The 23,781-nt window shown below is 44.4% G+C and overlaps 1 protein-coding gene across 5 annotated transcripts in view; it reads right to left on the bottom strand.

Moving 5' to 3' along the window:
- Chd6 (chromodomain helicase DNA binding protein 6) overlaps nt 1-23,781 on the bottom strand; it is a 178,089-nt gene that overhangs the window by 4,473 nt on the left and 149,835 nt on the right. For 4 of the 5 annotated variants that reach the window (XM_038332118.1, XM_038332121.1, XM_038332119.1 and 1 more), the window contains 9 exons: nt 19,282-19,342; nt 18,482-18,698; nt 16,509-16,717; nt 13,660-15,216; nt 10,288-10,439; nt 9,710-9,916; nt 8,400-8,852; nt 5,883-6,071; nt 4,454-4,573 (listed from right to left, as the gene is read on the bottom strand). In XM_038332118.1, coding sequence (XP_038188046.1) covers nt 4,454-4,573; nt 5,883-6,071; nt 8,400-8,852; nt 9,710-9,916; nt 10,288-10,439; nt 13,660-15,216; nt 16,509-16,717; nt 18,482-18,698; nt 19,282-19,342 — 3,165 coding nt within the window. The remainder of the gene's footprint in view (nt 1-4,453; nt 4,574-5,882; nt 6,072-8,399; nt 8,853-9,709; nt 9,917-10,287; nt 10,440-13,659; nt 15,217-16,508; nt 16,718-18,481; nt 18,699-19,281; nt 19,343-23,781) is intronic. The other variant, XM_038332120.1, reaches the window with a different exon arrangement.

The following is a 23,781-nucleotide window of genomic DNA, read 5'->3' as shown; positions in this document are numbered from 1 at the left end:
TGCCTGCAATCCCTGGGCTGTGCACAACTGCACACACCTCTCTCTGCTGTCCTGCACTGTTGTGTGTCCCTGATGTTAGTTTATCACGTAATATGGAGCCATAGGATAAACACCCTTGTGCTGTCGAGCAGTCTCAGTCTTTTCTTATACAAAGGGTGATTAAAAAAACCCTTCATGTTGTAGTTGTTCTCTCTCTCTCTCTCTCTCTCTCTCTCTCTCTCTCTCTCTCTCTCTCACACACACACACACACACACATACACACACACACACGAGACCCTACTACCCTGTATTTTCTCCTAGCACTCACGTTACAACCTTTCTTTAACTCTAGCAAGGGTGAAACCAGGATGGTCACAGCACCAGTGACGGGTCTTGTGAAACTGGGTGTGCCCTGTGGATACAACATCAAGGCAGTGTAGCGGAACCACGTGCACCTGTGCAGAGGAGCCCAGCATCTCTGAGCTGATCCGGTGCCTCTTCCTGAAGGGAGGGGCTCCACAGCTGCCTGAGAACCAGAGACAGTGTTCTGGCTATACTCCTCAGGAGAGCAGAAAAGAGGAAAAAGGAGGCACACGTCTTACCAACAGATACTACAGGGCCAGAGGAATCCTATTATTAGGGCCTGGAGCCTTACTTAAACTGTGGGCTTTTGAGCAGGTAAGGCATCTACTTACCACTTCCTGAGGCTGGTATAGGAACTTTACTCACAGCTCTGGCATGGGCCATTGCTTTCACTGCCCCTCTTCTCCCAAAACTATTAAAAAAAAAGTAACCCCACAATGCTCAACAGAGCTCTGCTTAAAGAGCAGTGATGACTGTTGGTGACACTGGTCTCAGGCTCTCAGAGAGCCATGAGGACAGGCACAGAGGGCTCCAAGAGATGCTCCTAGAATGCATCTACTTCCCTGCAGAAAAAAAAGTTATCATGGACAAAAATACTTTTGATGGCAACTCTGAGAGCTCTTCAGAAAGCTTTAGTTTATATCTTAGAGCTGGAACGGCAGAGTAGAGCTGTGGGGGCCGAGTAGGAGAAGCACCCAGGCTCTTTTCACACCACACCATGCCATGTGCCTTGTCCTGGAGTGTGCCCGGCAAGTGCTCACCCTGGTTTTGGGTTATTCACGAGAAATAAACTCCTGGCTGCTAAGAGGATGATTTTCTACCAGCTTGTCTGAGCTCACCAATACAAACCACTTTGCTCTCGGCCTGTCTATACCATGCCATCTTGGTCCCTGGCTTGTCAATAACCCCTCTTGCTAAGTAAAACTGTATCTCAAAGCTTCTCTGAGGCCCTTTTCTGCAGTCTGCCTTCAGCTGAGAGTTCAGGAGAGGTCCCAGGGAGTCTTCTTCCTTTACACTACACATACTGTAATTCTTCCCATACCTCTCTAATGTGAAGGGCACATTCCACCTCCAAGATCTTTCTGTTGAGAGACAGGTCCAGCACTTGATAATAAAACCTTGTCCCAATTTTTAACAATCTGCTGTAAGAAAGATCTTTACCATAATTTAAACCAGTGGTTCTCAGCCTTCCTAATGCTGCGACCCTTTAATACAGTTCTTCATGTTGTGGTAACCCCCAAGCATGAAATTATTTTTGTTGGTACTTCATAATTAATTTTGTTATCGCTATGAACCATAATGCAAATATCTGGTATTTGACCCCTGTGAAAGGGTTGTGACCCACAGGCTGAGAAGCACTGATTTACACTAAGTTCCTTCCCAGGGTAACTCATTTATGACTCTGGCCTCCCTGGTCCTGCGCACTAGGTGCAAAGGGCTCCTCAGGCTCTAGGAGATCTTAAACCATCCTCTCCTTGCCCTTGGTGAGAGCCACAGATTCAGCAGGAGCACAGGGGCCTCTGAAAAACCAGAGCATGATGGGAAGGTGGAGGCTGCTCTTTCTTTTCTCCTCAGGTATGGAGAGCAAATAAGCCTGGGGGAAGAGAATGATTCATCTCCACTGTGGGACACAGGGATAGAGGAAGTCAACCCACACCACTTCCTGTGGAAGAGAGCTACTTCACCACCCAGATGCTGCCCACCACAGACAGGTGCCCCTCCCAGCAGCACTGCGACCACACACAGCAGTCAAATTGGGCTTTGGCAGCTCTCCATCCTGGTAATTATACCCTGGGGAGCAAACCTGCTTCCTCTTCTAGAAGAGGCCTGGACAGAGCGCAGGGAGAGCAAGAAGAGTGGAGGTGAAGCTGCTTTGCAGATGACCTCATGGGTCATGACCAGAGAAAAGCCTCATCAACAGATGATGGCGTTTGTCCTCAAACTCTTGGGCAGAAGCAACGAAAGGAGGGGGACTGAATCATTCTCATCACTCTCTTACAGAGGCACATCCAGAAAACACTGGGCAAAGACCCGCTAACTATATGGTTAAAAATCTCCAAAGCAAAGCAAAGCCAAACAATGCCAGGTCTAAAGGACATTTCTGGAATCACTGGTAAAATCTGAGTGTGACTCTGGCAGCACAGTCCATCAATCTTCACACGTGTGACAGTGGTGATAACTGGTAGTTATATTGTATCTGTAACAAACAGATGAAGACCTCTCTATATGCTCAATGTGTAGAGATGCAGCTGATAGGCAACCACTGCACCCTGGGCATTACAAAGTCAAGTCTCGCTGCCCTTGGTGCTATATGAACTTCACCCAAACTGTAGCATATATAGCAGGATGCTGAGCTCACACCAAGTTCCTTACCAGCTTTTAATCTATTTTTAGAAGGGGGAGGGTTTCTGCCTTGGGCTTTGAATGTTCACATCCCACCCGCAAAGCTGGTGGCAGTGAGGGCTGTACAGTGATGAGATCATGGGGCCAGCTCCTTACGGATGGGATTAGTGCCCTCCTAAGAGATCCCAGGAGAGCTTATTTGTCCTTCCTCATGTGAGGGTGCAGAAAATGTTTATGAATATCGGGCCCTCACTAGACACTTGACTTCCAATTTCTCAGCCTTGAGAACAATAGGAAACAAGTTTTTGTTGTTTATAAGCTTTTGCTACACCCACTGAATGGTGTAAGGGCCACTTTGGGAGAGGAGAGGCAGCATGCTTTGAAAGCTGCAGAGTTACTGTCCACCTATGTGTTAGGAAGGCTGAGCAGCCCCGAGCGCCAGGCAGACAAAGCTTCCTGTTCTTGCCTCAGTGTAGAAAAGGCACCTCAGAGGCAGCAAATGTGTTTATTTTATAAAGGAAGGCGATGAACCATAGAGAGGAGGTTGGCTTCCAAGATTAGAAAGGGGTTTGCTGGCAAGAGGGTCAGCGCTTGTGAAGTAGCGGTGAGCAGTACTTTCCAGAACTATGAGGGAAACTGCTGGGCATGCAGGAAGAAACTGGAGGTCTTCCCCTGGCCTTCCATAAACACTATGTGCTGAGGCACAGGACAAGACTGGGCAAGGGTAGATAGGATAGGAACAGAAGTAGGGTCTGTGGGTAACACAAGGTCCAAGGATAACAGCCTTTCTGAGAACAAAGCAAGAAAAGGGTGGGAAGGGAGGACAGACCTGAGAGACTGACCAGGTCTCGCTGCACCATGGCAGCAGATCCAGAGGAATGAAGGCATCTGTCTGTGGAGCCTCGGGAGAGCGGCAAAGCCAGTGGCAGCTCCTTTCTGCAGAGGACCTCACTAGGGTGGGCAGTGTTTACAGTTCGGTAGAAGAAATCACCCTCCCGCAATCCCACCAAGGCAGCTGATGCAGGGAACACTGTGGCGTGGCCTAAGAGCTGCAGAGTTCAGGAGAGCTTAAATTTATGGGAAAGCTGAGGAAGAGCAAGTGCCTCTACCTCTGGATACACTGAGACATAAAATGCTCATGATGTGCTGCGGACCCAAAGTTTCCTAAGGAAAATGTCACTACCGCCCCCTAGAGGTTAGGGCTTTTCTGTCTCAAACTTGTATCCATCTGTAAGCTATAATTAACTCAGATTCGTTAGACTCCAAGTATTCTGAGGATGTCTTTGAAGCTGGTTCCAGTCTTATGATTCTATATTAGGAAGAGGGCAGTGCTCAGAGTCAGCTGTTTTTCATTGCCCGTGCAGAAGCACTAGGAAGAAATGTCTTACTTAAATGGTCATTAAAAACTTAGGTAAGACATGCCTGTTTCCATCAAGGCATCTATTAAATTTGAAACAACAGAGTGACATCCAGGGCTAAGGATTTTTATCCTTTGTAATCTCTACAAATAGTAGAAAAAAATTAAAGATTTTGGAATGGTTTAACGAACTGTTCAGGAGGTGGAGATGGGAAACATAAGCTCAGGAGACATAGCTGCTCAACAAGGTCTGGGCACTTATAGCAGTTAAAGCTTTCTGTGCTGGCCTCCTATCCCTGGAAATACACCATCCGGCTAAACATTGCTCAGCAGGGCTTTCTCTCAAGTGTGCACGGTATGGCACAATCAAGATGGTTCCATTGCTCCCACACTCAGTGCCCTCTTCCTACCCTCAGTCCTGGCTCCTTGGGGACAGCAGGAACTCTTTCTTCTCCACTCAGAGAGGTGATGTCTAATTTTTCAGGTTCTTTGCAGCGTGGTCTCCTCTGCTTGGGTTTGTCTGAAAAACTCTAGGAGGCAAATGGAGAAAATGTTACAAAACATTCTGCCACAGTCTGATATGGGTGGTGCTTTACCCAGAACTCTACACCAAGCCTAACTGCTCTCCTTGAGGTATCAGAACTCAAGACAGCAGGCTGGCCCAGCAGCTTCCTGGGGGCACCATTGCAGCAGTGCTCACTCTTCGAAGTCTCTCTTCACTGTCACCTCACTAGCTGGTTCTGGAGTCGTGTGTGTGTGCATCTAGGACATGTGCTCCTGTCTCTGTCGATTTAGCTTAAGGAACAGATGGGGTTGGCATGAACCAAGAATGAACACCAGCCGGGTGGTGGTGGCGCACGCCTTTAATCCCAGCACTAGGGAGGCAGAGGCAGGCGGATCTCTGTGAGTTCGAGGCCAGCCTGGTTTACAAGAGCTAGTTCCAGGAGAGGCTCTAAAAAAGCTGCAGAGAAACCTGTCTCGAAAAACCAAAAAAAAAAAAAAAAAAAAAAAAAAAAAAACCAAAAAAAAAAAAAAAAAAAAAAAAAGAACACCAGTGCTTAGGAGCCCCCCTGCAGGTTCCTAACTGGGAGGAAACAAAGAAGAGGTAAAGGCATCGAGTTGACTTCAATGAAGTCCACCAGAGCAACAGAGAAAAGAGCCTTCTGCAGAAGCAACAATAAATTAACTTGGAAAAATTTCATCAAGTGGTAGAGAGAGTTTATACAACCTAAAGATTCATCTGTGAACTTAAGATATTATGTAGTCACTTCTGGGGAGATATGAGAGGGGTGAACTTAAGTCAAATTCTGTTCTTGTAACTTTTGCATGTAAACTTATTGGCATGCTCTGGCAATTTCTGCTACTGGAGAATTTAAACATTAAAAACTTAAAACAAAAAGACAATCTTTAAAATGATGTTCTTGGGGCTGGAGAGATGGCTCAGTGGTTAAGAGCATTGCCTGCTCTTCCAAAGGTCCTGAGTTCAATTCCCAGCAACCACATGGTGGCTGACAACCATCTGTAATGAGGTCTGGCGCCCTCTTCTGGCCTTCAGGCACACATGCAGTCAGAATATTGTATACATACTAAATAAATAAATATTTTTAAAAAATGATGTTCTTGTTAGGTGGTGGTGGTCACTTTAATTCCAACACTCAGATCTCTGAGTTTGAGGCCAGAATGAGTTTCAGGACAGCCAAGGCCACACAGAGAAATCCTATCTCCAAGAAAAAAAAGAAAAAGTTCTCAACACAGATTTCTTCCAAATAGTTCCCACCTTCTAGTTTCCCAGTGAAACTAGAAGCTAACTGGTCTGGGGTAATAGGAGCCAACACTTACTGCCCCAAAGCCAGGGACATCCAAGGAGTAGTCAGCTTGTTGCCGCAGCCAGTCAAGCAGGCTCTTGCTGGGAGCAGTTTTCTCTGTCTGGTCGTTGGCTGCTGCTGGCTCAGGAGCTGAGGAAGCAGCTCCTGGCCCTTCAGGGTGGGTGGTGCTTAGGGTAGTCTGCCCCGAATCTTCATGGACTTCCTAGATTAAGAAAAAAATGAGCACATGTAGATAATCATGGAAGGATAAATTGAGTTCCTGAAACACCAATCTCTACATTAGTCACGCCGATCATAGGTCTACTGTAGAACATGTAGGTGTTCATTGGTCATGCTGATCATGGGTCTTCTGTAGAACATGTAGGTGTTCTTTGACTTTTCCATCTGCTCCCAAACCATTATCAACACTGGGTGTTTGAATGTGAACCCATTGAACTACTGACTGCTCACTGTTCCTACGAATGCTAGGTGCGCACCACTGGAATGCCTTCCACCTGTCTACTCAGCAGGCTTGACCTCCATCCTAACGCTCCACCCCTTTGTCACCATCACTCACTGTCCCTAGACACTGCCTCCCTCTGTCCGGCACTTTGTTCAGACTTCTTACATCCCAGAAAATTCGATGCAGAGGTTTGCTCACCTTTTCCTCCTCTGTGGTTTGAATGAGTGTCTTATTCAGCTCTGAAACACCAATACCTATATGGATCTGATAAAATCCTACAATAGTGCTAATAGTGCTTGTATCTACAAATTTAAAAACTATCCAGAAAAGAAAATAATATTTTTTTTCCTTCCAATGACTACTTTGGAATACTATGAGCACAAGAGGAAAATCACTGCTTTGTATTTTTAGAAGAGAGGCACATGCCTTTAATAGCAGGGAGAACACACTCAGAATGTACATAGTTGGTAAGTACAGAGCTCAGCTTATATACATGAGGACCTGAGTTCAGTCCCAAGAACCCATGTGTGTTTTTTTTTTAAAGCCAGAATGACCAAGAAAGATAGCTCAGTGATTAAGAGTACCTACATGGCAGCCCATAACTATCTGTAGCTCCAGTTCTAGGGAATCACTGCCCTCTTCCAGACTCTGTGGGTCAGGCATATGCATACAGTGCATACATACACATTTAGGCAAAACACTCATACACATAGAATAAGAATAAGTAAACCTAAACTCTCTCACCAAAACACAAGACTTAAAACAAATAAACAACAACAACAACCACAAGCTTGTACCATCAGAGCTGAGAAAGTGGGAAGGAGTGGATCCCTGGGGCTCACTACACAGCCAGTTTGGCCTAACTGACAAGTTTCCAGGTAAGTGAGAGCCTAGTCTCAAAAAAACAAAAGGTGGATGTTGCCTGAAGCATAATATCCAAGGTTGTCTTCTAGCCTCCATGTGTTCATGCTAGTGTGTGTGTGCGCGCGCAATTAGCTTGAAGGAAGGAGGTGTTGTGATGGACGCCTCAGACCAATGAAATCAGAACAGGTAGATTGGAGGGTCCTACTGATCCTGGTGGCTGAGGTAGGCTGGTCAAGCGAGCCCACAAATTTGAGACTAGCCTAAGCAATACTAAGATACCACCACCCCTGCCCACCTTAAAAAGGGAGGGGGGTTAAGATATATGTTAAATATCAGACTATTAAAATGAAAACACAAAACAAATAGTAAAATTATTGTGTAGGACTAGAAAGGGAAAAAGATATGCCCCTTCTACCTCTCAAATTATATATACAAAACCTGAGAGGAAAACACAATCCAATGACACAGTTCACCATTGACGTTCTCAGTATCTACAGAACAAGGCCCTGTAATTTCCTGCTGTCACTCAAGGGCTCCTTTTTAAAAGCTTTTACACTTCAGGTAGTCATTTTTTTAAGTTGTTGTGAGGCTTCAATTATGAAAGATTTTGAACACATTACACACTCAGTAAATATTATTCTATTAAAATTATGAAATATGATTATCTTTTAGGACTCAAGATTAAAAAAGGATCAGCCTCCTCAATGGCTTACAATGCTCTTCTTTGAGTTTAGAATGCACTGCTTCTCTATGATCTATAGGTATCCTCACAGAGGCTGTCTATAGAAGATTTAGAGAGAACAGAGTACAGTTCAGTGGTGTGCCCCATATCGGTGCCAGATACCAAGGCCAGAATCAACTTTCCATGTCCCACATTTGAACTCCCGGAGAGTCTCACTATGCTGAGGGAATGCTGCCTGTCACCTGGCCTTGCTATTCAACTGCTTGCCAATGGCTCTTTTTTGAAACACTGGACGATTTGGGTTGCTTCTATTTGAAATAAGACCCTTTGGTCCACTTTTCTAGGCTGCATGCATATTAAGGGCCACCAATGGGTGGTTAGTATTACCTATTCTAGAAAAGATGAAGGGCATTTCATAATGGTAGAAAACAAGGACAACTTAAGCAGGTGTAAAAGATCTGTAATTAAAATAGTTGGTATCTGAAGAATAAATCTGTTTCTCTATGTACAATGGTTTTTACCTAATGGACTCATATACCTACCAGAATTCCAGCCTGAAGTGTTTGCTCCTTCAAAAAGATGAGGTCCATCCCTCCGTCAATATGTTTTCGCCTCCCTCTCCGCCTTCTCATGGCAGCATCGTCTCTCCTGAGGCTTCCATTGACGATCTGTCCAGTTACTGGGTGGATTAGGCCAGCTTGCAGAATTCCAGACAAGTCCATACCTAGGGCTCCTTGAAGTGAACCGATAGCCCCAATCTTAGGGGTGCTGGTGTTCACTGGGAAAGGGGATGTGGCTCCTGGGGACCCCTCTGATGAGCAGGAGAGGTCTATAGCTGACTCCCCATGCCAGCCATTGAGGACAATGGGGGGACGCCCATGGGTGGCAGAGTATTGTTCTAGGCTCCGAGCTTTGGCATCCCTTTCCACCTCAAACTCATAGGGACGTCTGTGCTTTTGTTCATCTTTTGTGAATACTGGGGCTAAGAAGCTCTCCTGTGAACACACACGGCAAAAAGTTTGAATGTAACTTCTGTGACCAAACACCAGTTTCTTCTCCAGGCCTCACTTCCTCAGGACTTGTATTATTCTAGTTATCTTCTCTGTGACCTCAAGGCTCCTCAAACATTAGTGCTAAACCACCAGATGGCTTATTAAATCTAGAGTCTACTTTGGTGAATCTACACTTTTAACAGGCTTTGGACTGTACTGTGGTCGCGAGCTTAAACCCAGAGCTTCTCAGCCTCAGTTGCACATCAGAATCATTTGGGAAGTTAAAGCAAAAGCAACTCAATATCCAAGCTGCACCAGACCAAGTAAATCAGAGCCAGCAGTTTTTCAAGGTCCCTACCCGAGTCTAAGATGCAGTCAAACAGACTCAGCGTGTGCTAACACCTCCTAAGTCACTCACCTTCCCTCCATATACACACACCCCTTTCTGCCTTGACTGCATTACTGATATCTGTTGCTGCCATCCTCTGGCCTCTAAGGGAAGACACCTGTTCTTGCCTCAAGTCATCGCTGCCAAGTTAGTTCCTTTTTCATCCTCTAACTGCAGCCTGAAACCTTTTCTTTGCAGCATCCTTACTTGGTATGCCACTCTTCTTTCTTTGCTTCCCCTGACAATCTGCAGGCTCTAGTTTATAAAGCCCTGCTTTTACTTCATTTTTCTTTGCACCAAAGCTTTAATAGTTCACCACAGTCTACAGAATAAGGTGCAGAGTCCCAATTAACACTAACTACCTGACTGAAAACCCAACCCAAAACTCCTAAATACTTGTTGAGTAAACGACTTAATGGAAAGTGGGGTGTGGCTACCATTCTTTGGTAGTCTGCACCAGCTGTAACCTCACCTTCTGGATCTGGGCTGCCAATGCTGCACCACTGCTGAAGCCATGTTCTGCTGCTTCTGGCTCTGAGAGGCTGTTTCGAGAACCAGCACTGCTGGTTAAAATTGGCGTGGGCAGTGCACCTGACGGCTCATACTGTTGGCTGGAGGGCCACTTCCCTTTTAACACCACATGGCAAATATTATCTAAGCGGTTAATTATCACACGATCCTAGGGGGGAAAAATAGCAGCCCTGAGGAATAAGTTTCAAGTTATCCAATTCTGCAAAGTCCCTGAGAGCAAGGTCAAGTTTTTCATAAGGAGCTGACCAGAAATGAGTTCTCAGATGCATTCACTACATAACCTATAGAGAAATGTCAAGGTCTAGAAAATAAAGAATAAAAAAGTGCTACGACTGAAGATTCCCTCTTATGGTTTAATTAGTCTGGTGAATATGATCTTTTTCTTTTTCTTAATGCATCATTTTTAATGTTCAAATGTACATAGCTAAGTTTGTCTGGTAAATGAATCTTATAAAGTTTAATGCAAAGGAATCAAAGCCGGGAACGTCCTGAGTGGAGGATGCAAGCTCTGGAAGATACCTTTGGCCATTCTGAGAAGGAATACAAGGTTTTCTCCTGCAGCAGCTGAGCAATGGTGGGAGCCCGTACTTCCTGTGCCTCTTCCCCAAGGTCTCCTGCAATGCCTGATGTCGAACTCTTACTCTCTTCCTCAGAGTATTTTCCTGGGTAGTCTGGAAAGACAGGTTAAAAAACAAACAAACAACTAGATATTTGGGAAATGCTAGTGATGTGAGGGTCTGGACATTTAAATCTGTCTCTTCTGTTTTCAATTAGTCCACTCAGTACTAGCTTACTTTAAGTAAACTACAAATTGTCATGTTTTCTATCTCCAAGAGACCTAAATTGTTAAACCATAGAGGCAAATCCTGCTTGGGGCCACTGAGGCATGCTGTCATCTAAGACTACCTAAATATCCTTTGCTGGTTTAGTGGACGAGATGACAGCAAACACTGTAACACTCTGACATTTTGAAAGGATAGTCTAAGAGGTATGAAGTGTGATGGACCAAGGGGATGATACTGAGAGAGATGAAGTCATGGACTTTCCAACAAAGCTCCAAGTTTCATATAAAAAATAAGGTAAATGAGCCAGGAGCTTTACTGTTAGCATAAGTAAAGGAAAAAGATTTTTGCTATTTTGAGACAAGATCTCATTATATAGCCCTGGTTGGCCTGGAACTCACAGTTCAATCAAACAGATGTACCTACCTCTGTTTCCCCAGGGCTTTGGATTAAAAGTGTGTGCCATCATGCCAGGCAAGGTCAAAGTTAATTGTTAAGTGTGGCCTGGAATCTCAAAGACCTACTACTTAGCAATGAGAGAGCACGAGCAGAGGGCAGCGAGATGTCCAAGGTGGAGACCTGGACCTCTTTTCCTGACAAGGACCCTGTAAGTTTTACTTCTGACTGTGAAATGAGCCTCCCAGGGAGCCATAGCAGCTCTTTCCTAGGAGTAGTTCTGCTAGGACTGGCAGATTTAAAAATAAACAAGACAGCCAGTGTCTGAGCCCTCAGCGTTCTCCCTGCCTCACAGGGGAAGATAGGAAACAACTAACTATGAAGGAACAGCCAGAGTGTGGCAGTGCTGTGCATACATACAAACATACAGAACATGGTGGCTCACATGAGTAATCTCAATATTCCAGAGGCCAAGTAGTTAGACTGGGACTTTGAGGCCAGTCTGGGCTATACAATGAGACTCCCAACCCCAGGAGTAAAACATCCGAAGAGAAGAAAACATGATATGATGATAGGGAATAACAAGGAAGGCTTATTCTAAGTAGGTTAATACACAGGGAATCGGTGTGCAGGTGAGGAAGCAGGTGAGGGAAGGGAAAGGCATGCTAGGGAACCAAGACAGCCAGGAGTAAGGAAAAGCATGAAGCTGGAAGCAGGAGCCACCTAAGTTACCCTGAGTTGCTGACATAAAACTGGATTTTGCTCTGGAGTCAACAGAAGCATCACTGAAAGGTCTGAAGCAAGGGGCAGACTCTAAAAGAGCACCGGTAAGCTACTGCTCTTTAGGAGGGCAGGATTTCTAGTTTCCAGAGTGGGCTGACTCCCCTGTACTACCTCTTCCGCACCTCTGTAGGCAGTGCCCTCCAGGGTCTGCACTGCACTGGTGCTTATCCAAGTATCACAAAGCTGCCAGCCTCACTGACCCCCGCAGAAAGGAGGAACGTCTCTGCCCCTAACTCACACTTACCCTGTGCTCATCTGTCTCAATGTTCAATACCTCATCTTTTTATTTATTCATGTATTTATTTATTTACCATAACAAGGTCCAAAAAGTGTTATGAATCTAATTTGATACATGGCACAATTTTTGTTGGCCTGGGTAAAGAGGAAGCCTGGGGCATGGTCACGGACAGGTCCTCCTGGCCTGATTTGACCACAAGTCCATCAAGTAATTCTCAGTTCAGTTTCCAAGTCTTTACTGTAGTGACTTTATAAATTTTAACTTGGGTTCAATTAGTTACTAATCACAATGACAAAAACTTTAAGGTAGGAGTTTAAAAAAAATGGCTATATGGGTTAGGGAGATGGCTCAGTGGGCAAACTACTGTGCAAAGTTACTATGAAAGCATCAGAACCTGAATTTGAATTCCCAGACCTGATCCCACATAAAAGCTGGGCATGGTGGCCTAACCCCAATGCCGGGAAATCCGAGGAGATAGGCTAATCCCAGGGGCTCACTGGGATCTAACTGAAAGGTGAGCTCCAGATTCAGTGAGAGGCCCTGTCTCAAAACACAAGATGGAGAGTGATCAACTGTGGCCTCCAAACACGATTTCATAGGTGAGTGCACCCGCACATACACCTTCAGTGGCAGGTAGAAGGCACATATGTGTACATACACATACACCAAATACACATACACAAATAAAAATTAAAAAAAAAACAAAAAGAAGCTACATAACCCAAGATGGTCAGGCTTTTCTTCTCTAATAGAGGTCACGCTTGTCTCACTCCTGGAACACCACACTCAGTACCAGACAATGGCAATAATAAATGACCTGCTTCATTCACCCGCTGATGCCTCTTGAACCTAAGGAAGTAAACACCACTGCTGTTGTTCATCTGAGCCCTCATCACTGTATGTTCCCACAAAGTCTAAAAAATTTCAGTCACCCAGAATTTTTAAGTTTTGAAATGCCTTTTTGAGACAGGGTCTCACTGCATACTCTGGCTGGTTCTGAGCTCAAGAGATCCACCTGCCTCTGCCCCCTGAGTGTCGGATGAAAGGTGTGTGTCACCACATCAGGCCTGAAATTCCTTCTAACTTGAGTCCCCATTTAAGATTTCCCCATTTAAAAAGATCAAACCTATGCTTTCAGTTGTTTATAACTGCTATTTTTATTCGTGTTCAGTTCTAAAAGAAATCTAACACAAATGCCCTGACATAAAGCACAGGGTTTTGACGATGACACGAACAACTGCTTTCTATGCTCACCTCAACAAAGGCCAACTTGACTTGTATTTTTGGAGTTCCTGCAAATTAATGGCACCTGTATTAGTTGCAGGTCTCTGAGGTCCCAAAGCTGCTCTATTTCAGCTAGTTTGATACATCTAGTGCAGGAACAAAGCATTTCCCTGGCTGCCAGTTTGCATCTTCTGCACACACACATACACACACACACACTCACACAGTCCCTGCTACACCATACGGTTGATGCAGTAGAGGCACTGTGACTGTACATAGTCACCCCCAGTTCTCTGAAGTGACCAAGCTGAACTGCTCTGCTGAATCTCTATATCAAGACCTGTACCTTGTGGTTTTACCCACGCAGTGTGGGTGGGTAGGTCCATTTTAGGAGTGAAAACTAGCAACCATGGCTTCCCCCAGCACCCCTCTTCCCATCATATGAGTACACAATTCTGTATACTGTACCTTGACTGTGGCAGGTTCCATCTTTCTCATAATCATCTTTAGTCTCAAAATCCATGTCTTCTGGTTTGGGCTCAATTCCCTCAGGAACATACATGGAGAAACTCTTTCCCCCCTCTGCACTTTCTTTCCATGGTTCTTTTAAAAGCTCAGGCTTCAGTTTAAATGGCTCTGTTGGAATAATGGCAGGCTCACCTTCCACTGCAGCATCATTGGCTTTGCTTCTGTACAGGTCTGGCTGATGAGCCGTGAGTTCCTCACTCCCCAGACCATGTGCCCACCTTTCCATGTGCTTGCAGTGGCGATGCCAGGCTGGGGGAGGAACGGCCCTCTGTGGTCCAGGAGTCTGGCTTACCACCTCCAGGCTTCCTTTCTTGGCTTCATCCTGGTGGAAACAGAGGTTCTTTCCCCTTGGGATGTTTGCATTGGGCCTGGTGAAATGCAAGCCCTCTGGCTTTTCTGTGGTGCTTGCTACTACGGCTAAAGTTTCATCCTCATTTTCTTCCTCTTCCTCATCACTCTGGTTCTGACTCAAAATCAACTTACTTTCTAGACTCTTGTTTTCTAATAAATCAATTAACTGCTGATCTGATGACATTTTTCTTCTGGAGTCACACACGCTAAGGCTGCACAGATCTACAAACCCACTTTCGTGTCCTGTATCTAAGGTAGGGGATAAACATTTGGCCTCTAGGTGGCCGGTGCTTTCAGTTCTCTGTTCTGTCTCACTGCAGCAGGGTTCCCCTTCTTTTGAGATAGAGATCAACAAATGTTTTCCATTTTTAATGTTCATTTTAGCTACTCCTGCTTCTAAGCTGCTCATTAGAGAGTTTGAAGCGATTTCTGCCTCAATGCCAGCAGGCTGGCAGCTCTCATCTCTGCTGGCCGAGACGGTGACAGTATCTTTCCTGGACTGTGTGTTGGTACTTGGGGTTTCCTGAAAAGAGAGTGGCTCTTGGCTGAGTCCTGTCTTACCATACATCATGCTCTCCAAGGACTCGGGCAGCAAGCTTTCGTCATGGTCGATAGAAATGACCTCCTGAACTTTGGAAATCAAGTTTTCACAAGTTATGTCAGATAAACTGCCCTCAGGCAGACAGAGATGATCATCTCTGTTTTCCATTTTCACCAGATTCTCTGGCTCACTTTCCAGGGACTCTGAAGTCCTCCTCATTTGGGAATAAGTAAGAGATTCATATAGTTTAGAATTGTTCTGGTAAAGGCAACAGAGACTTCCAGGTGCCTGTGTGTCAGTTCTTTTGTGCTGGGCATAGTTTCTATAGGCATCTAGGAAGGACAACTGGGGGTCGTTCATGATGTAATAGTCAGTGCGGTTGAGCCCATGTTTGGCAGTGCCGATGAGCAGGTCTCGATCATGTTTCCCACATTCCCACCAGACTGGGAGGTAGAGGCTGGGCCTGCACAGCTGGAGGCGCTCATGCAGCTGTGGACACCTGAGCACTTGCTCACGGACTTTTCTCAGCAGTTCAATGCGGTACAGGGTTTTTGCTGCCCGCTCCTCAGTGATGGGTTCAACATAGATGTTGGCATCAGAGGAACCTGGAGAGAAAGATACACAGAACTTACTACAAATACTCCCGGCACCCTCAGTATGGCGTTTTAGGTGTGAGCACCTACTAAAACTGGAAACCAAAGACAAATGGGCGCAGACAAACAACAGCTCCCACTTATCAGCCAATACTATGAGCTCTCACTAAGTTCACAATTTGTTCTCCAGTTCTCAAAAAAAAAAAAAAAAAAAAAAAAATTCTGATCATTCTCTTTTAAGGACAATGAGCATGTGCTCAGCAAAGTCATTTTGCTTAAGGTAGCAAAGCAGAGTTCAAATCCAGGTCTCACTGAGATGACTCTAAGATCTAAATTAGCTCCTTGACTTGAAACCAAGCAGAGGTTCAGTGCTCGTCTCTGCTTTCCTAATATGTGACAATAGGGCCCAGGACACTTTAGGCTGAAGAGACTGGAGGGAAGCTGTGTGAAACTTCAACCAGGGAGAAACATCAGAAGGGTTGCCTATTGGATCAGATGTTTAAATGACAGTCATTTATTTTATCTGAGCCAATATATAGAAAATTACTTAAAGTTCCTAATGTTTCATTTAAAGATAGTATAAAGTACAGACTAGATCTTAATTTTTAAGAAAGATTTATGTATTTTATGTTCATGGGCATTTTGAATATATGTAAGTGTACACATGCATGCTTGGTGCCATCAGAGGTCTGAAGAAGGTGTTAGATCCCCTGCAACTGGAGCTACAGACGGTTGTGAGCTACTAGCTACTATGTGGGTACTGTGAACTAAACTCAGGTCCTCTACAAGAGCAATAAGTGCTTTTTTATTTATTTACCTTTTTGGTTTTTTTTTTTTTTTTTTTTTTTTTTTTTGAGACAGGGTTCCTCTGTAGCTTTGGAGTCTGTCCTGGAACTAGCTCTTGTAGATCAGGCTGGCTTTGAACTCACAGAGATCCGCCTGCCTCTGCCTCCTGAGTGCTGGGATTAAAGGTGTGCACCCCCACTGCCCAGCCACAATAAGTGCTCTTAATCACTGAGCCATCTCTCCAGCCCTTAGATCTTGATCTAAAAAACTAAAACCTATACTTTGGATAGCATAGTTAATGTCAATCTCTTAATATTTCTGTGAGGTTTTAATTGAAATTCAATTTTCACAGAAGTTACAACATTTGGAGATTCAGAGATCTGAATTAGAAGATCAGACCTCTGACAACCAACTCGTCTTTATCAGAATTCTTCAGATTCCAGTTCTGTAGTTCAGCTGGAATAATTCTGCAGTTTGAACCCTAACCTTTGGCTTCACAGTGACCAGAGTTTTCTCACCATCATCTTTCCATGTGGGAAGACGACACACATTCCGGCACATGGCTACAAAACTATAAAAATAGTGCTCCAGGCTCTCATCTGACTTCTTGTCCAAACGGGAAATGATGCGGAACTGTGTCCAGTCAAAGGCTTTCTTTTCTTGGTCATACACAACGCCAAAGGAAGACACTGTTCTATAGAAGTCGGCTTGTTCTCTTCTAGTCCACCTGAAAATTAATCAGGGAAAAAGTGAACTGTTTTTTCTACCTTTACAAACAGGTTTTTTTTTTTTTTTCATGAAAGTTGGTCTTGAATTCAAGATCTGCCTGCTTTCCTTTTTCTGAGTGTGGGAGTTATGGGTCTGTATTACAATGCTTGGCTTATCCTTTTATTAAGAAAGTCAACAATTATTTAAGAACATGCTGTAGAAGCCTGTAAAATCCAAAGTGCAGGTGAACTGCCTTGTGTATTTTACTCATTACTTTTAAGCTACGTTGGGTGGAAAGCCTTACATCCCACTCTCAAAGAGGGAACTGTGTTCAAATCTTCAGCTCTTCCGGTGTTGATCACTCTATCCCAAAGCCAAGTATCTCTTTGCTATCTCTTGGTCATCAACTTAAGGATTTTTCTAGTTAAGCTTTCCACTGTAGGGAGATAAGGACTAAGGATGCTAAGGCACTAACTTCATGACAGCACAGAACAGACTCTTGAATCTTCCTGCCCCATTTTAGTCCACCTCTCCACCTTACACAGGACACTGGAACTGAGAAGGCGAGTGTTCCTACTCTGTTTCCCTTTAGCTTCCTCCCTACTATTATCTGGGCAGGCGGCCTTAGTCTGTCACTTTCTCTGGGACACAAAGGTCCTCACAGGATTCAGACAGTGACTCGGAGGGCAGGTAAGCTCCTGTCACCAGTCTTTATGATAGGTTCATGGGTATGCTGCTCTGCCTTATCTGGGAACAGAGGGTGGGATGAGAGGTCAGTGGGGAGTGAGAAAAAGGAAGGTGCTCTGCAGCTGAACCAGGCAGACTTCCCGATTTCATGACCTCAGAGGGAGTACAGAGAAGTAATTAAATTTGTTACTGTTTAATTTTCTGGGTGCTGCACCAGAAGAAAAAGGATAGAAAGACTGAGAACTGCAGCTCCGTTGTGTTCATTCCTAGCCTGCACTGGCCTATGGCAGCCTTTGTAGCTTAACTCTCAAGTCTAGTGACTACAAGTAATAAGTACCTTCTTTTTGGCCTTGTATTTTATTATGTATTTATTGATCTTACAATCTTGATTAAAAACAAGATTATAGGAAGACAGCTTCAACAAACTATTTTTGTTATAAGAATCAGGGAACTTGAAGCCGGGCGGCGGTGGCGCACGCCTTTAATCCCAGCACTCGGGAGGCAGAGGCAGGCAAATCTCTGTGAGTTCGAGACCAGCCTGGTCTACAAGAGCTAGTTCCAGGACAGGCTCTAAAGCTACAGAGAAACCCTGTATCGAAAAACCAAAAAAAAAAAAAAAAAAAAAAAAAAATCAGGGAACTTGAAATGGTATGACCTATATCAGTGTGATGTTTTAAAGTTACATTTTCAAGAACTGGGGTCTGAGCTGGGTGGTGGTGGCACACACCTTTAAATCTAGCACTCGGGAAGCAGAGGCAGAGGTGGTCAGATCGCTGTGGGTTCGAGGCCAGCCTGGTCTACAGAGCAACTTCCAGGACAGGCTCCAAAGCTACAGAGAAACCCTGTCTCGGAAAACCAAGGGAAAAAAGGGGTCTGATTTCGGGAGGAATATGAAGTTAGAAAGTCTTACGATTAGGCATTGGTACACAGAGGGCTCTGGATGTATTAGCTTCCCACTCACCACTGGAAGAAATTCTGAAGACAATCTAACTGTCACATGGGAACTAAGCTATGAACCTCCACCTATTAGCCTTTCCCTTGTCATCTTTACCCCGTGACCAATTAGTTTAGCATGCTTTCTCGCTTTGGCTGTTACCTTTTTTGGGCTTCCTTGTTGATGAGGTCCATTTCTGAAGTTCTCCTGAACACCTCCTCCTGAACCCAGTATCCTTGATTACCTGGGCCTAGAATTTCAGGTCGGCAGAGCTCCTTGCGATTGCAGCGCTGGTAAATAGTGACCAGACGCCGGAGTCGAGCAGTGAGAGCAGATGGAACTGGCCAGGGTGATTTGTCTGGGTTGGAGCCATCCTGGGCTTCAAACATCAGTGAGGATATTAGTATTTACAAATGCAAACACAAGAGGGACTTTGCTTCGTTTGTTTAAATACAAAGACAACAGGCTTTAGTGACTTTAAAGCAGCTGCTTTAACATTAACCAGGAGTGAGGCTAGTGGGAAAGGCAGCAATTTTGCTTTAGAAACAGCTTTATATTGTGGTCAGTGCTGTTCTCGCTCAAATATACACCTCTTTCTGAATGGCAGAGTCGCTCTACAGAAAGAAAAGAGCAAAAAATCTGTTGTCTTCTTCACATAGTTATGGCTTCTGTGTAGCTGACCTTTCCAACTACCAAAGCCCCAGCCAAGTCTGAACTCAGATACAGAACAGCCCACATCAATGAAATTACAGTCCCTTCTTTACTATCCAGATTCTATCCTAAAAACACCACTTGTTTAACTTTTGCATTTTGAAGTCAAGAGACATGTGTCACTCTAGGGAAGCTTAATACAGGTCAACTTACTTGGAAGTCTCCTTAAAGATAACATTGACTTCATAGAAATTCTACAATAACTATAAACTGAGACCTTACTTTTCTTTGCCTGCAGGACACAGTCTCACCTGCCTGGCTGTCATCCTTCTTTTCACCAAAAATGCCATCACTTCCATCACTGGGGCTCGCCTAGGGATAAATGAAGCCATTGCATCAGCGAAACTGCAGCCCATAAGAAACTCCCTGAGAAAGGCTCTTCTACAAGGACTATGCATGCACAGGGAGCCTGTGGGCATCGTAAGAGAGGACCTCACAGACACAGCTTACTCCAGCAGTTTGTCTAAAGGGCCCTCCCCACGGCATCTTCCCACAGAGAATCAAGCCAAGGGACAGCAAACTCAATTAGAGTTTATAAGCACCATGTCAGTGTTAGCTGTGAATTTAAATACCAGCTCACGATTCCATACTGTCATCTCACAAAGAACATGCCTGCATTTCTGTTTTTCACTGTGAAAAAGTGTCAGGCTAACTAACATTCAATATTGAAATGGACACTATTTTTATAAAGCATGACTGCTCCAGACATGGGCCCTAGCAGTGTAACGCCCCAGAAACTTAAAATGAAGATCTGAAGCTCCAGACAAATCCGAGTTGTCAGTGCATTCATGAAGCTGCGTGAAGAGACTGTTTCACTAACTCCACCCTGTCTCGGGTGAAACCTCACAGATGATGATTTGGAATTGGGAAGATGACACTTCTTAAAATGCAGAACCGTTACTCTCTAACCACCATCTTTTGGCCCAAATGAGGATGCAGAATGAGCTCAGGATTCAAGGCTATATCATGTTACAACACAGGAAAAAGAGAACAAGAGTCAGCGGACCACAGTATGCACTCATTTTTGTGTTATATTTAAGCCCAAATGAAGAATGGCATATTTATAGGAGGGTAAGAAACAGAAGACTGTGACACTGAGTGAAGGAGCTTCCTGCCCAGGAACTTCACTATCTGGTGCTTACTGAAAGCATTTGCTGTCGCCTAGACAGAAGACAGGAGCTTCAACACAGTGACAGTGGACAGACACATACAGCTTCAAGTAATTAAAACCCCCAAACATTCTTTAAGGCCCCTGAAACTATGTATGAATCTGAAAGAGAAAACTCTTGAGAAAGCAAAGAGAAGTGAGTCCATTTCCTGAACACACACTTATCCTGTGTAGAACGGTAGTAACAAACCCTTCATACTATGGCTTGTCTGGTTACGCCAACCATCTCCTGCGATAGAACTATTACTATCTGTGAGAAACAGCTGGGTGAGCCACTCAGGGTCTCAGGCTAACAAATGGGCTTCAAACAAAGGTAGTCAGATTTGAGGACCAAGTTATTTAAGAAAGGGCACTAAGAGTTGCAGATAAAAATCTGCTTTGGAGAGTGAAAAGATACTTAGAACTGGGAAGCACAAGCTAAGTTCCCTCCTAGGGTCCAGAACTGTTTCCTGCCATTTCATACAGAGCAGTGACCCGAGGATGACCTAAGGTGCCATTCTGACATGGCATCTAACTGTGCCACCTCACTTTACTCTTTAGTCAGGTGAGAAAACAAAAACTTCCCTACCTCATCTTGTGTATCTTAGGGCCAGAAAAATCCTTTATTGTCCAGAATATCTGTAGGGTTCTTTGAATGTTGACATTTATAAGTGCAGATATTGGCAGGAGAAAAATATTCTACAGTTTATAAAATGTGGGTGGTAGGCACCAGATGGACAGAATTCCCCATGAAGGCATCATGGTAGCCAATGAGGGCATGCCCAACAGGATGCCAGTGTGGTGTGAGGTAAGCACGCAGCTTTCCCCTCCAATCTATCCAGCAGTTTCTCCTGGTGAAGTCAGTGAACAACCCTTGAGCAAACATTCAAGCAGGAAGGCTTGGTATTAGAAAGTGCCTTTTCCAGTGGCCTGTCTTCTCTTGTAAAGCATTTCTCCGTAACAGAATGACAGGACATGGTCAAGCAGTCAGTGAATTTGAGTTTGATGCACAGGAAGTCAACAGGCTTTGGTACACAAAAGACCTTACAGTGGAGCTCACAGCCTAACATGGAGCACCAGTTTCTGCTTACATGGGGAAAACATGTTCACCTTAGAAATGTGAGTTGATTTCAGGTAAAGGGCCCCAGAGTGCTAACAACACTCTGACAGAGAGAACACAATTTCTCCATCCTGAGAGAACAAAAGCCCTCTGTTCTTTAGCTTTGGGCAAGTTGTTTCATTCTCTCTGAAGTGCTTTTCTTCTTTTTTAGCTTTTATAGGGTGATGGGGAATATAATGAGTACAAGGATATGAAGTGTTTAACCACATATGGCACAAAGCAAAAGCCTAACAGTTGGTAGTGGGGAGAGAAGGAGTACTCACAGTCTGATCGCCAGACCACCACTTAGCATTTCTATCTTTTACCTGAAGTGCATGCTCTTATGGAGACTCCAGAGTATAACCAGCAGCAATAATAGCACCGTAGGTGCCGCAGACTGGAGTCAGCACTGCATAGCATCTCTACAAATAGTGAACAAGACAGAAACCTTAGGCCCTGGAGCTCTGTCTAGTGGGTGTGAGGGACAAGTAAGCAGGGGCTATGCTGAGCCACAGGCAACGTAGAACATCAGCCAGGTGCTGCTATGAGGTGACTCTGACACCCAAGGGGTGTACAGGAGTCTGCAGAACACATACAGGCAATAAAAGGTCTGAAGGCAGAGTCAAAAAAGCCCCACTGAGGTTTTCATTTTGCAGGAAAACCAAGCATTCTACCTTTGCATAGACAGTGCAAAAAGCAGGCACTGAAACAAATGCCATAAAGTTCAAGTGTTCAGAAAGAGGTGAGCAGGTGAAGACCCTGCTCTTGTGTCCTTTGGTTGTAGGACTTGTGCACCTAACTGAGACTGGGTGAGCTCTAGTCCCCTACAATGAGGATAAGAATGATGCCTAATTAAAAGGAAGACATATTTGTAATCATGAACAAAATATACATACAAATAATACTGAGTTCAGAGTATCTCAAACTCCTTAACTCACAAGAAATGGCTTCTTGTTCAGTTCCTAACTAATGTTTTCTTTCTTTCTTTCTTTTTTTTTTTTTTTTTTTTTGGTTTTTCGAGACAGGGTTTCTCTGTGGCTTTGGACCCTGTCCTGGAACTAGCTCTTGTAGACCAGGCTGGTCTCGAACTCACAGAGATCCGCCTGCCTCTGCTCCTGTGTGCTGGGATTAAAGGCGTGCGCCACCACCACCTGGCTGTTTTCTTAGAGTAGGATTTGACCATTTAAGGCATAAAATTTTCTGACAAGTTTTCCCCTTCTTCCTAACCTCCCACTGGCTGCATCTTTAATCCTATTACAGACTTTCTATTTTAGAAAGTACAGGAGACCCAGTTTGCGGTTGAAACTGCAGCACACAAATAGAGTGCCTATCTGTCACGAGGTACTGTGCTAACTAAGAAAAGCTGTGTAACGGAAATGTTACTTTCCCAACATAGCACACAGGTTTGATAGAGACTGCTGACCATTCTGGGCTTAATACCATTTGAAACCTTGCTGCTGGTTAAATGTTTACTGATTGTAAGGACCACAGACATTAAAATAGAGACAGGAGAACATTGCATTACTTCCACAGTCCCTGCTACCCTTAAAATCTCTGATTGTAACTTTCTTTTTTTTCCTCCCAAGACAGGGTTTCTCTGTTGCTTTGGGGCCTGCCCTGGAACTAGCTCTCTTGTAGAGCAGGCTGGCCTCGAACTTACAGAGATCCGCCTGCCTCTGCCTCCTGAGTGCTGGGATTAAAGGTGTGCGCCACCACACACTAATTTAGAATGTAAGAAAGTCATGTGGCCTGGGGCATGCACATGTACCTATTCACCACCTGTAAGCACAACCGAAACTCATGAACACCCTGTAAAACAAGCATAGAAAACTATGAAAGGAAGAAAGCTGAGTAAAACAGGAACATCACGGTGCTCAGCTTCCTGGGCTTCCTTTATAAATCCTAGATCTGGTAAAGAAGACAACTATCTAAAAGTGATATAGGGTACAGATAAAAATCAAACAAACAAAAAAACCAACAAAAGCTTGTTCTCTCTAGTAAAAGATCAAGAAAAGAGCAAGCTTGGAGCACAGAAATGTTAGGACAGTAACTGTTATGTCCATCCCAATAACACAGAAAAAGTGGCTCACCCAATCTATGCCAACAAAGCTCATGTGAAGGGCCTAGACATCTACCTTCTTCAGGTGCTAATAGGTTGCTTCATTTGCCTGGTGAATGGTGCCAGATAAAGCTAAGAAGTTTCTAAGTTTCATCCCTGATATGCAGCAAGGAGGACTCTCACCCTTATCCATAGCATTAACAAGGACCAATGGGAAAACACTACTTCTGAGCCCATGGTACTGAGGACATTCTCTGCCTACAGTATCAATGGGAGCAGACCCAAAATGTGGAGGTCAGCTTCCATCTCAGAGAAACTAGGTGACCCTTAATTCCTGATCCTTGGCTAGTGTCAGAGGAAGTCAGCTATAACAAGGTTTAAATAAGATATATAGTCTCCCCATGTAATACCCTAAAATATTCAGAATTCCCTTTAAAAGCATACCA

The sequence above is a fragment of the Arvicola amphibius genome, chromosome 5 (genome assembly GCF_903992535.2).
Source record: "Arvicola amphibius chromosome 5, mArvAmp1.2, whole genome shotgun sequence".
Lineage (NCBI taxonomy): Eukaryota > Metazoa > Chordata > Mammalia > Rodentia > Cricetidae > Arvicola > Arvicola amphibius.
The sequence above is the reverse complement of the archived record's forward strand: the minus strand, read 5'-3'. Positions and strand labels throughout refer to the sequence as shown.